The following is an 11,713-nucleotide window of genomic DNA, read 5'->3' as shown; positions in this document are numbered from 1 at the left end:
GACAGCCCAGGCTGCCCGGCCCTGGGGTCTGCCCCCCAGGGCACAGCGGGGCTGGGGGGTGCCAGTGGGGCTGGGCTGGCCCCAGTGCTCGGGGGGGGGGCTGGGCTGTCGTCCATCGTCCCCCCCACCCCATCACCCTGCAGATATCACCTTCCTCTCCCAGCTTTGTGCTATGAATTATTTGTGCGGTGGCTCCCAGATGTCTGCCCGAGCCGCGAGGCTGCGTGCGGCTGCCCCAGTGCCCACGGGGTCCCCGGCTGGGAGGGGGGGACAGTGCCACGGCACCACTGGCACCGGCACCCGCTGCCGCCTCGCTGGCCCGAGTGTGCCAAAAAAACAGGGAGCTGCAGCAGAGCCACCGGTGGCCGCCCAAAATCCTTGACCGGGGACAAATCCTGCAGTGCTGGGCAGTGCGGCAGAGTGGGCTGGGCAGGATCAGGCCCCCCCGGGGCTGGCTGGGGAGCTGTGCCGTGGTGCAGGGGACTCCCGGGGGGGTGAGCGGCAGTGCCGGTATATAGGGCACGGCACGAGCTGCGTGTGCCGTGGGGGCGTGGGAGGGTGGGAAGCCGCTCGCGTGCGGTGCGGGGTGGGAGGCGGCAGCACCAGCCGCTATTTCTGGCACTTGCTCCCAGGGGGACATGGGGAAAGTCACTGTGTCCCCCCCGGGGATGTTCTGCCAGGGATGCTCTCTGCCACCGCAGCTCCCAGCCTCATCCCGGGCGGTGATGGTTACAGCTCTGGGGGTGCTGGGACCCCTGTGCCCCCCATTCCCCGGTGGGGACAGAGGTGCTGGGTGTCCCCCCGCCACCCAGGGAAGGCTGTGGGGTTGGAGCCACTGCCGGTGGCAGCTCCCAGGACCATCCCTTCCCCCATCGCTCTGCCACTGGGACATGCTGAGCTCCCGCAGACCCCGCTCCATCCCCAGGACCCAGCCAGGCAGCACCGGTCCTTGGCCCCCCACGGCCAGATCCTGCACCCGGTGTCCCCACAGCCCAGCCTGCTCCGGGGGCTGCCCCTGGCCGGGTTCATCCCTGCCGTGGGGTCACCGGTGGTTGTCTGTCCATCCGTCCGTCTGTCCCCCAGGCAGGACATGGACTCCATGTTCGAGGACGACATCAGCATCCTGACGCAGGAGGCGCTGGGGCCGGACGAGGACTGGCTCGACAGCCCCAACACCGACCTCTCGGGTGAGATGTGCTCGGCCTCCCACTTCGCCCTCATCACCGCTTACGATGACATCAAGAACCGGCTGACGGGGCTGGAGAGGGAGAACTCCACGCTCAAGCGCCGGCTCAAGATGTACGAGGTCAAGGTGAGGGGCCAGGGGGGGTCGGGGGGGCGCGGGGCCGGGGGTCCCCGCTGATGTCTTTGCCCTGCGGCCGCAGTACCCGCTGATCAGTGAGTTTGGGGAGGAGCACATCTTCTCCCTCTACGAGGCCAAGGAGACATCGCTGCTCAAGAGTGAGAAGGCATCGCTGCAGCAGCAGCTCAACCAGTTCCAGCATGAGGTGAGCGGGGCCGGTGGGGTCAGGGGTCCGGGGGGGGTCCCCCTGAGCTGCCCACCCACCGTCCCCACCTCCCTCGCAGCTGCAGAAGAGCAAAGAGCGGGAGGAGCAGCTGGAGGAGATGATCCAGGCCTACGAGAAGCTCTGCGTGGAGAAGGCTGACCTGGAGACCGAGCTGGGAGAGATGGTGGGTGCCGGCAGGGACCGGTGCCTGGGGACATCAGTGTCCCCTTCCCCTCTCTGTGGCAGCAGCTGGGCAAATGGCACCGCCATCGTGGTGCTGTTGCTGGGACGCACTGGGGATGCAGGGCTTGGGGGGCCGTAGCTGCTCGCCCCTGTTACGGCCACGCTGAGGGGTTGTAGTGATGCACGTGGTGCAGCTTTATCCCTCTCAATTCCCACTCCTGCCCTGCCAGGGGATGCTCCTGGCTCCAGTGTGGTGCGTGTCCGGCGCTGCTGGGCATCCCTGGCATCCCCTGGGATGATGCTCCGCCAGCATCACCCGGCACGATGCTCTGCCAGCCCAGGGGGCCACCCCTGCCATGCCACCCTCCTCTGGGCTGGCCACGTGCTGGGGACACATCCCCCCATCACCCCGCCACTGCAGCCACCAGCTCCGTGGGGACCCAGAGCGCCAGGGCGGGGGGCAGGGTGGACCCGGGGGACGGGGTGCTCAGCCCTCCCCTCCCCGGGCAGCGGGCGCTGGTGGAGACGCACCTGAGCCGCATCCGGAGCCTGGAGCAGCAGCTGCGGCAGCGCGATGGCAGCGCCTTCCCTGGGCTGGGTGCCCCGCTGCCGGGCCAGGAGGTGCCATTCCTCACCCTGCACCCCAACCCCGGCCTGAGCCACGGTGAGCAGCCCCCCTCCCCACCCCACGGGACCCCCGGACGGGGCAGCCGGGGGCTGTGTGCCGGGGGCTGAGCCGAGGGCTGCCCGCAGTGCTGGAGCGGGCCGGGGGGCTGGCAGAGCCGGGGGCTGGAGGCCGAGCTGGAGGCGGCACGGCAGGAGACCCAGCGCGCCCAGCACCGCGAGGAGCATCTCAAGGCCGAGTGCGAGCGGCTGCAGGCGGAGCTGAAGCATCTGCAGGACACCCAGGAGCAGGTACGGTGCAGGGTCTGGCCACGCGAGACCACCCCACATCCCCCACGGGTGGGGGTCTGGGTGCTCACAGGGTGTCCCCCTCTCCCCAGGACCAGTCGGAGCGGGACATGGCCTGGGTGAAGAAGGTGGGCGATGACCAGTAAGTGCTGGGGGTCAACGGGGGCAAGGGCTGGGCTGTGGTGGGGGTCCCGGCAGGCAGGGCTGGGGGGCACACGGGGCTGCACTGCGGCACCACTGGGCTTCCCGTGCAGGGTGTCCTGGGGGGGACAGGGTCCCTGTCCCTGGGGGCTTCCCCCACTGCAGTGCTGCAGGTGGGTGCGATCCTGCACCCCAGGGACACCGGGGAGCTTGGGGCTGAGCTGGGCTCCGGGCGTGCGGTGGCCACAATCCGGTGGCCACAATCCGGTGTCCAGCACCGTCCGGGCTGCGCGGTGCTGGCTGGGCGAGCGCCGCCGCCTCCAGAGGGCACTGACAGCTTGTGGCTGCCGAGCAGCCACCGCACAGCACCCATCCGGCACCGCACAGCACCCATCCGGCACCCTACCGCACCGAGCCGTGCCATGTGGCCGTGCCAGGCTGCGGGATGTCGGCAGCACCGGGAGGCACCGGGAGCGTGTCCAGGCTGCTCGGCGCCACAGGCTGCCCCTTCTCCGGCTCACCGGCTCCACATCAAACCCCACCAGGGTATTTCTGGTGGCACTGGTGTAACTGGGTGCGGAGCCCTCGTGGTGCTGGGGGACCATCCCTTGTGCCTCTTCGCTGAGCCGGGGGCTCTGTCAGCGCAGCCCCCGGCACCGCGTGGTGCTGGACAGGGACTGCGCACCTGGGATCGGCGGGGTTTGAGCCAAAACACCCCCAAATCTGGGGAGGGCTGGGGCGGGGGCGGGGGGGCAGCACCGCTGTGCCAGGGCAGGGGGGTGCTTCCCGTGGCCGGAGCCCTGCACCAGCATCGCGGGGGGGGGTGCAGAGCAGCTCCGTGCCGGTGCTGAGCCTTCCCCTCAAAGCAGCTGTCCGTAACCTGGTTAATTAGGCAACAGCCTCGTTACCCCCCGCTGTCTTCGAGGGGGGCTGCTGGGCGGCAGCAGCAGGACTTCGCACCTGTGCCCCCCCCCCCCACTCCCCGCCGTGATTCCGGGCGGGATGTGCCGGGCTGGCATCACGGCTCCTCCGGGCACGTCGGGCTGTGCCGGGGCCGCCAGCCCGTGCCAGGCTGTGGACAGATACGAGGTGACACGCGGGGCCTCGCCTGGGAAGGTGCTGGGGTGTGGGGGTGAGAGGGGGGTGTCCCCCTCCTTTTTCCTGAGGTGTTGGATGCTTTTGCCGTTTCTTGTCTCCCCGGCGTCAATCAGCGGGGCGGGGGCGGCCGCATCCGCGCTGGCACCCCCGGGGGCTGCGGCCGGGCGGCTGCCGCCCTGTCTCTCCCGTGCATCCCGGGGGGCGACCCTTGGTAACCTTCCCCAGGGGGGGGTGTGTGTGTGTGTGTCCCTTAATTCACTTTATTTGTCACAAAACTGAGCCCCACTGGCTGGGAGAGCTGAGCTCACCCACCTGTGCCCTCCCCCCCGCAGTGCCCCCCCCCACCCCCCGTCCCCCTGCCCACGATATCCAGCCCCCACCGGGAAATAAAACTTCAGATTTATGTATGAATATACCCCAAACCCACCTTGCTCAGCCAGCCTTCCCCAGGCCAAGGTGGGGAAACTGAGGCACGGCTGGTTCCGTGCCCCTCACCCCCAGGCCTGGGGGCACCTTCCCCCCTCCCCGGGCACAGCCCTCCCCTCCCCGGTCTTTTCTTGGAAATACGGCTCTTTTTTGTAACCCGCTCCGCTCCACCACGGGGTTGGTGTGAAAGGTGCCTTCTCGGCGCTTTCCGTCGCTTTGCCGAATTAGTCACCGGGCTGCCGCGTGTGAGCAAAGCGGGGGTCCCTCTGGCCCCCCTTTTTTCTTTCTTTTTTTTCTTTCTTTTTTTTCTTTCTTTTTTTTCTTTCTTTTTTTCTTTCTTTTTTTTCTTTCTTTTTTTCTTTCTTTCTTCTCCCCCCTCTTTCTCCCCCCTCTTTCTCCCCCCTCTTTCTCCCCCCTCTTTCTCCCCCCTCTTTCTCCCCCCTCTTTCTCCCCCCTCTTTCTCCCCCCTCTTTCTCCCCCCTCTTTCTCCCCCCTCTTTCTCCCCCCTCTTTCTCCCCCCCCTTTCTCCCCCCCCTTTCTCCCCCCTCTTTCCCCCTTCCTTTCCCCCTTCCTTTCCCCCTTCCTTTCCCCCTTCCTTTCCCCCTTCCTTTCCCCCTTCCTTTCCCCCTTCCTTTCCCCCTTCCTTTCCCCCTTCCTTTCCCCCTTCCTTTCCCCCTTCCTTTCCCCCTTCCTTTCCCCCTTCCTTTCCCCCTTCCTTCACCCCTTCCTTCACCCCTTCCTTCACCCCTTCCTTCACCCCTTTTTTCCCCTCTTCTTTTCTCTTTTTTCCTCTTTTTCTCTGCTTTTGTCTCTTCTTTTCTCTTCCTTTTTCTTTTTTCTTCCTTTCTGAGGCCACAGCAAACCCCATCCACGCTTCCTCAGGAGGGGGCCAGGGAAAGGCCGGGAGCCAAATCACTGGGAAAGCCCCGGGGGGAGCCAGGTGGGGGTGCTGGGGATGGAAGGTGCTGGAAGGCTGCGGGGCTTTGCAGGACCCCCTCCCCAGGACATCGCTGCTGACACCCAGGGCTGACACCGTGCCCAAAGCTGGGGGTGCAGGAGGTCGGAGCACCCCCCCACCAGCCCCCTACCCTCTCGCTGCCCAGCTGCTGGCACCGTTTTGGGGAGATTTGCTGGGGTTTAATGACTCTTGCGCCCATGGGTGCCTGTGCCGGGGCTGCCGCCGTGCTCACCACCTCCTGTGCCAGCGATGCTGGGACATCCCCGTCCCTGCTCCCCCGACCCTGCGGCCAAGGGGGGGCCCGGCAGGTGAGGGGGTCATGCCTGGCCCCCCAGCCCACGCTCCCCCAGCCTGGCGATGGCAGCTACGCCTGCGGTTCCTGATTTTATTTCAGTCTTCACCGGCTTCTTGTTTACCAGGTGTGACTCGCTCGAGGTCACCCCTTCCTCCCCGCCCCCCCGCGCTGGCCCCCACCCAGGGGGGCTGTGCCCTGGCCAGCACCCCCACACTGTGGGTTAACTTTGCCGCTAAGGGTGGGGGCCAAGCCCCAGGCCCGGCGGTATGAAGACACCACCATGTGTTGTCCCCCCACCCCCCAGGTTCCTGGGGACCACGCGGTGCCGGGCGGCGGGGGGGGGGCACAGCCCTGCGGTAGGGCTGGAGGGGTGTGTGATGTGGTTGGCATCTCTCCGGGTACCAGCTGTGCCGCAGAGGCGATGGGTATCATTTGCCGGGGCGAGGCTGTGCCGCTGCCCCCCGTAACTGGGTCTGGGGTCCCCCACTGGGTGCTGTCAGCAGGGGACACGCAGCACTCCGTCCCCACCGCGTGTCCCCAGCCCCTCGCTTTGCTGGTCCTGGCTGGGGGGGGTCTCAGCGGTGCTTGGCAGGCCCCCACCCTGGCCACAGCATCGCTGGCAGGGGGTGAGGATGGGGCGCGATGCTGGTGGTCCTGGCAGGGCCACGGGGGTCCCACGCGGTCCCGCTCCCGCCGCAGCAGCGATGCTCCGTGGTGCTTCGGCAGCCCGATGCGCGTAGGCGGCTGGTTTTCGGCGGCTGTTTTGTTCTCACGGCTTATCTGCAGTTGCGTATCAAAACCCCACAGTCTACCCTGAAACAGAGGTTTTTTGGAGGCTGGGGGGCACTGAGACGCGCCCCCCCCCCCCCCCCCCCCCCCCATTTCCCTCCCCTGGCACCAAACCTCTGGAAACCCCTCGCAGCCCCCCTCGGCCACAGAGGGACCCATGGGGCAGGGTCCCTGCCCTCCCTCCGGTGCAGGCAGGGGTCCCAGCAGCGTGGCCTGGGTGGGGGCAGGGGCTGCTCACACCCCCCCCCCCGGCAGCACTCGCTCCTCCGCCCCGGCACTGCGGTTTGGGCGCTTCCTCCCTGCACCTCGCTGTGACTGGGGGGGGTGGGGACTGGGGTGGCCCCTCTATGGCAGCGGCCACACTCCAGCGGTGGGGCTGGGGGAGCGGGACCCCCCCCACTTCAGGGAGCAGCCGCAGACTCGGTGCTGGGTCCCGGGCTCAGAGCCGGGTGCCCACAATGGGCCACAGAGGGGAGACTGAGGCAGGAGAGGTGGGAGCCGGCGGGGCTGCAAGGGGGGGGTCCTGGGGGCAGCTGTCCCCAGGTGCTTGTGTCCTCGGTGCCACAGCAGCAGGGCCGTGGGGACTCTGGGGACACAGCATGGGGACCCGGCTGGGGAAATGGCTTTTTCTTTTTCACTTTCTTTTCTTTTTCTCTCTTTATTTTTCTCTTTTTCCATCTACTTTTTTGCTCTATTTTCTCTGTATTTTCTTCCTTTTATCTATTCTCTTCCTTTTCTGTTTTCTTTCTTCCTTTTCTAATTTCTTTTTTCTTCCTTTTCTATTTTTTCTTCCTTTTCTATTTTCCTTTTTCTCCCTTTTTCTATTTTCTTCTTTCTTCCTTGTCTATTTTCTTTTTTCTTCCTTTTCTATTTTTTTCCTTTTCTATTTTCTTTTTTCTTCCTTTTCTATTTTTTTCCTTTTCTATTTTCTTTTTTCTTCCTTTTCTATTTTTTTTCTTTTCTATTTTCTTCCTTTTCTATTTTCTTCTTTTCCAATTATTTTTCTTATTTTTTTTTTTTTTTTTTTTCCTTTCTTCTTCTTTTTCTTCTTTTTTTTTCTCCCCCCAGTGAGATGGCAGGAGGGCGGCCAGGGGCAGACCTGTCAGCTGCTGTTACGAGCGGCGGCTGCTGGGTCCCGGGGGTGTCACAACGGCTCAGCTGAACTCCGCGCACGGCGCGGGGCGCATCGAGCCCCCAGCCCTGGGGGGGCCTGGGGAGACGGCTTCTCCCTTCGCATCACCGCGGAGGATATGGGTTTGAAAAGCGACACCGAAGTTGGGGAAGAATTGATGACTTTGTCAGGGCTTCCAAGAGCTGGGGATGGGGGGGGGGCACACAGCACCCACCGCCTTCCCGCTCCCGGCTGCTCCCAGTGCCGGGGGAGGCTGCGGGTACACTGCTGGGTGGTGCGCAGCCACAACTTTTTTCCTTTAGAGTTAAAAACCTGAATTCGGGTTAATTCTGGGTGTGCCCCACAGCACCCCATGGCAGGGTGGCCCCCCCCCGCCCCCGCTGGGGAACCGGGGCTGCTTTGCCCTCAGTGATGGTTTGTCCCTGCCGCAGAGTGAACCTGGCGCTGGCCTACACCGAGCTGACGGAGGAGCTGTGCCGCCTGAGGAATCTCAGCTCCCTGCAGAGCCAGATCCTCCGTGCCTTGCTGCAGGAGAAGAACCTCAATGGCGGTAAGCAGGGCAGCTGGGGGGGGGCTGGCACCCCGTGGTTGGACAGGGCCGTGATGCAAAAACCAGGGAGACCGTGCTGGCTACCCTCATCCTGCAGCTGGTGCTGAGCTCTTGTGTGTGTCTGTCCCTGGGAGCATCCCTACCAGGGAGCATCCCTACCAGGGAGCATCCCTACCTGGGAGCATCCCTACCTGGGGAGCATCCCTACCTGGGGAGCATCCCTACCTGGGAGCATCCCTACCTGGGAGCATCCCTACATGGGGAGCATCCCTCCCTGGGGAGCATCCCTACATGGGGAGCATCCCTCCCTGGGAAGCATCCCTACCTGGGGAGCATCCCTACCTGGGAGCATCCCTACCTGGGGAGCATCCCTCCCTGGGAGCATCCCTCCCTGGGAAGCATCCCTACCTGGGAGCATCGCTACCAGGGAGCATCCCTACCTGGGGAGCATCCCTACCTGGGAAGCATCCCTCCCTGGGAAGCATCCCTCCCTGGGAAGCATCCCTACCTGGGGAGCATCCCTACCTGGGAGCATCCCTCCCTGGGGAGCATCCCTCCCTGGGAAGCATCCCTCCCTGGGAAGCATCCCTCCCTGGGGAGCATCCCTACCTGGGAGCATCCCTCCCTGGGAGCATCCATCCTGGGGAGCATCCCTCCCTGGCAGCATCCCTCCCTCGCTGCATCACTCCCCGGGAGCATCCCTCCCTGGGAGCATCCATCCTGGGGAGCATCCCTCCCTCTCCCTTGCTGCATCACTCCCCGGGAGCATCCCTCCCTCTGGGGACCTCTGCGGCTGCATCCCCCATCCACCTGGGGAGTGCATGGGTGAGGAGGGGTATTTTCTGTGCCGCTGAGCTGATGGGGGGTATTTTCTATGCTTCCCCACCACCACCTCCTGCCCCATTTTCTTTGCAGGCCAGCGCCACTCCCCACTGTCCCAGTGCCACTCGCCAGCCCAGCAGCGCCGCTCGCCTGCCCCACAGTGCCCCTCGCCCGCTCCACCGGGACGTGCCGCGGCGCCCCAATGCCAGTCGCCAGCACTCCAACGGCGCTCGCCGGGCCCCCCCAGCCAGTCGCCAGCCCAGCAGCGCCGCTCGCCAGCCCCTGGTCCCTGCCAGTCCCCTGCCCAGCAGCGCCGGTCCCCAGTTCCTCCTTCCAGCCAGTCACCTGCCCAGCAGCGCCGGTCCCCAGCACCACCAGCCTGCCCGTCCCCAGCTTCGGCATCACCGCACCGGCTGCCTGGCGAGAGGATGGAGCTGGGCTACGCCAAACCCTCCAGCCGCCACATCAAGGCCGGCTTCCAGGGCCGCCGCAGCTACTCGGAGGTGAGCAACGTGGCCCTGTACCAGCAGAGCCGCTCGCTCTGGCTCCAGCCCGAAGCCTCGACGCTCCCCAAGCACAGGCCCTATGGCGAGGTGTACCTGGGGGGTGCGGGAGCCCCCCTGAGCGCCCGGGAGCCCTTCGAGGAGCATGTGCGTTTCGAGAAGCAATCGTCGGATGAAGAGGAGTGGGCGCTCCCCAGCCCCCCCAGCCCCGAGGCGGGGGCTATCCGCTGCGCCTCCTTCTGCGCCGGCTTCCCCATCCCCGACGCCGACGCCGCGCACCGGACGGCTGCTGCCTATGCCCGGGCAGAACACGCTCAGTCCTGGCCCTCCATCAACGTACGTGGGACCCCCCCCCACCCCCGGGGCTGTGTTACGGTGGGTTGCGGGGGGGGGGGGGGGAAGAGGCAAGGGAACCCCCCCACCACGCAGGCGGGGTGGTCACCCTGTGGTGTGCCTCAGTTTCCCCATTTCGGACCGGCTGCAGGGCATGGCAGCTGGTGGGGGGAGGGGGCCGGGGAGGAGGCGATGGGCAGCGGGGGGTGGGCTCAGCGCTGCCCTGTGCCCCCGCAGCTGCTGCTGGAGGACGGTGGACTCGGAGGTGCGGAGCTGCCCGCTGTGCCAGCTGGCCTTCCCCATCGGCTACCCGGACGATGCCCTGGTAAAGCACATCGACTCGCACCTGGAGAACAGCAAGATCTGAGCCTTCCCCCCCTTCCCGATCTTTGGATGCTGCATGGAAAACACACGAGGAGCAACACGGCTCCCGAAATACCTCCAAGTCTTCAGTAGCTACAGAAAGACTGAGCCCCCACCCCCACCCCAGAGCCCCTGGCCCCCCATCAGCGGGCCCCTCCGCTCCTGCCTCGCCCCATCCCTGCATCCGCACCGGGTTTGGATGCTCAAATCGGGGCGCCAGGATAACGCCATCCCCGGGTGGCGGCTGGAGGGGACCCCTCTGCACCCTTGGGCGTCATCTGCACCCTTGGGTGTTGCTGCTTGATCTCAGGGAGGATTTGAGGGGCTGGGTCCTGGATCCAGCTCCCAGGACGCAGGTGAAGGGAAGGGGCTGTGCCTTCCCCAGCTCCTCGGGTCAGAGTTGGGTTTGGGGGGGGTGGGAGGTGGGGGGGCAGCTGCTTGTTCTTAGTCCCCCTTGCCTTGTCTCACCGGTTTAAGCATCTTTCCACTCTTTTACATTGAAAGCCCCCTCCCCATTTCTCCCCCCTCCCCACAAGGATGCTGCTGAGGGATAAACCCCGAGGCACAGCATGACACACACACACCCCCCCTTGCACTGGGCTCTGTGGCCTGAGGGCTCTCCCTGACCCTGACACACACACACACCCCAGTGTGGGGACAGTGCAGCCCCCCCAGCGCCCCCCCTCCCTTCCTGCTTTAGCCCAGGGCTGCAGGCGGCTGCTCAGCCTGAGCCCCCCGCCCTCTCACCCCCATTTCCCCCACGTTCAATCTACCTCACAGCTGCCGGGAGAGGGGGAGTTCACAGTGCCGTGCCCCCCCCCCGAGCTGCTCTGCGCTGCATGTGTCCCCCCCATACCACGGCGTGCACCCCCCATGCACCGCCAGGGGCTTGACCAAGTGCAGCCCCCCCACTGCACCGGGACCCCCGGGCAGAGGGATCCGTGCTCTCTGCAACACCACCAACTCCAATAAAACCTTTCCAGCGCCCAAAACGCTGTGGGGGGGCGAAGCCATCTCCTCTTTTTGGGGTCCCTAGGGAGGGAGCGGGGGGCCAGGCTGTGGGTGCACCTCCCCCCAAGGCTGGAGCAGGGGGTGAGCCTGGTGCTGGCACATCCAGCCCTGGCAAAGCCAACTGGTGTCACCAGGGCCCAGCCGCAGGGGTGACGGGGTTCAGGGTGCCCATTGTGGGTGACCTGCACCCGTGGCCCCGTTCCCGGCACGGTGGCACGTTTCAGGTTTAGTGGCCCAGCAGGCAGCAAGAAATGGGACAATCAAAAGCAAAACAAAAACCATTGCCAGCCCCACGGGTGACAGCAGGGACATGGCCAAACCCCAGGCCCCGCCAGTTCCAGCACCGGCATGCAGCCACACCGGCACCTTCAGGGTCCCCTTGTAGCTGGGGACATCCCCCCCTGGGCTTGTCCCAGGCCTGGGGGGGGCTGCAGGGTGGGCGCGGGGGGGACTGTGGTTGTGATGGTGCTGGCACGGGTGCTGGGCTCGGCTCACCCACAGCGCCCATGGCACAATGGCACAGCCCTGAGCCACTTACCTTGGTGATGCTCGTGGGGTGGCCCACGGGGGATAAAATGGGCATGCCCCCCCCCCCCCAGCCCCACATGGGACCCCGGTGTGGAGCAGAGCTGCCCTTCCCTGTTATTTGGGTGAGGGGAGTGGAGGGGCTACGCCAAACCCCCCAGGAG

The 11,713-nt window shown here is 65.7% G+C and overlaps 1 protein-coding gene across 1 annotated transcript; it reads left to right on the top strand.

Moving 5' to 3' along the window:
• Positions 1-600: 600 nt before the first annotated feature.
• TBKBP1 (TBK1 binding protein 1) lies at positions 601-11,005 on the top strand. Its single transcript, XM_055790070.1, is given in 11 exon segments — positions 601-1,312; positions 1,386-1,508; positions 1,588-1,692; positions 2,202-2,355; positions 2,445-2,455; positions 2,457-2,606; positions 2,696-2,745; positions 7,874-7,992; positions 8,908-9,653; positions 9,888-9,899; positions 9,901-11,005. Coding segments are annotated over 11 exon segments (2,217 nt in total). The 5' UTR covers positions 601-682; the 3' UTR covers positions 10,018-11,005.
• Positions 11,006-11,713: the final 708 nt, after the last annotated feature.

The sequence above is a fragment of the Falco peregrinus genome, chromosome 18 (genome assembly GCF_023634155.1).
Source record: "Falco peregrinus isolate bFalPer1 chromosome 18, bFalPer1.pri, whole genome shotgun sequence".
NCBI lineage: Eukaryota > Metazoa > Chordata > Aves > Falconiformes > Falconidae > Falco > Falco peregrinus.
The sequence above is the reverse complement of the archived record's forward strand: the minus strand, read 5'-3'. Positions and strand labels throughout refer to the sequence as shown.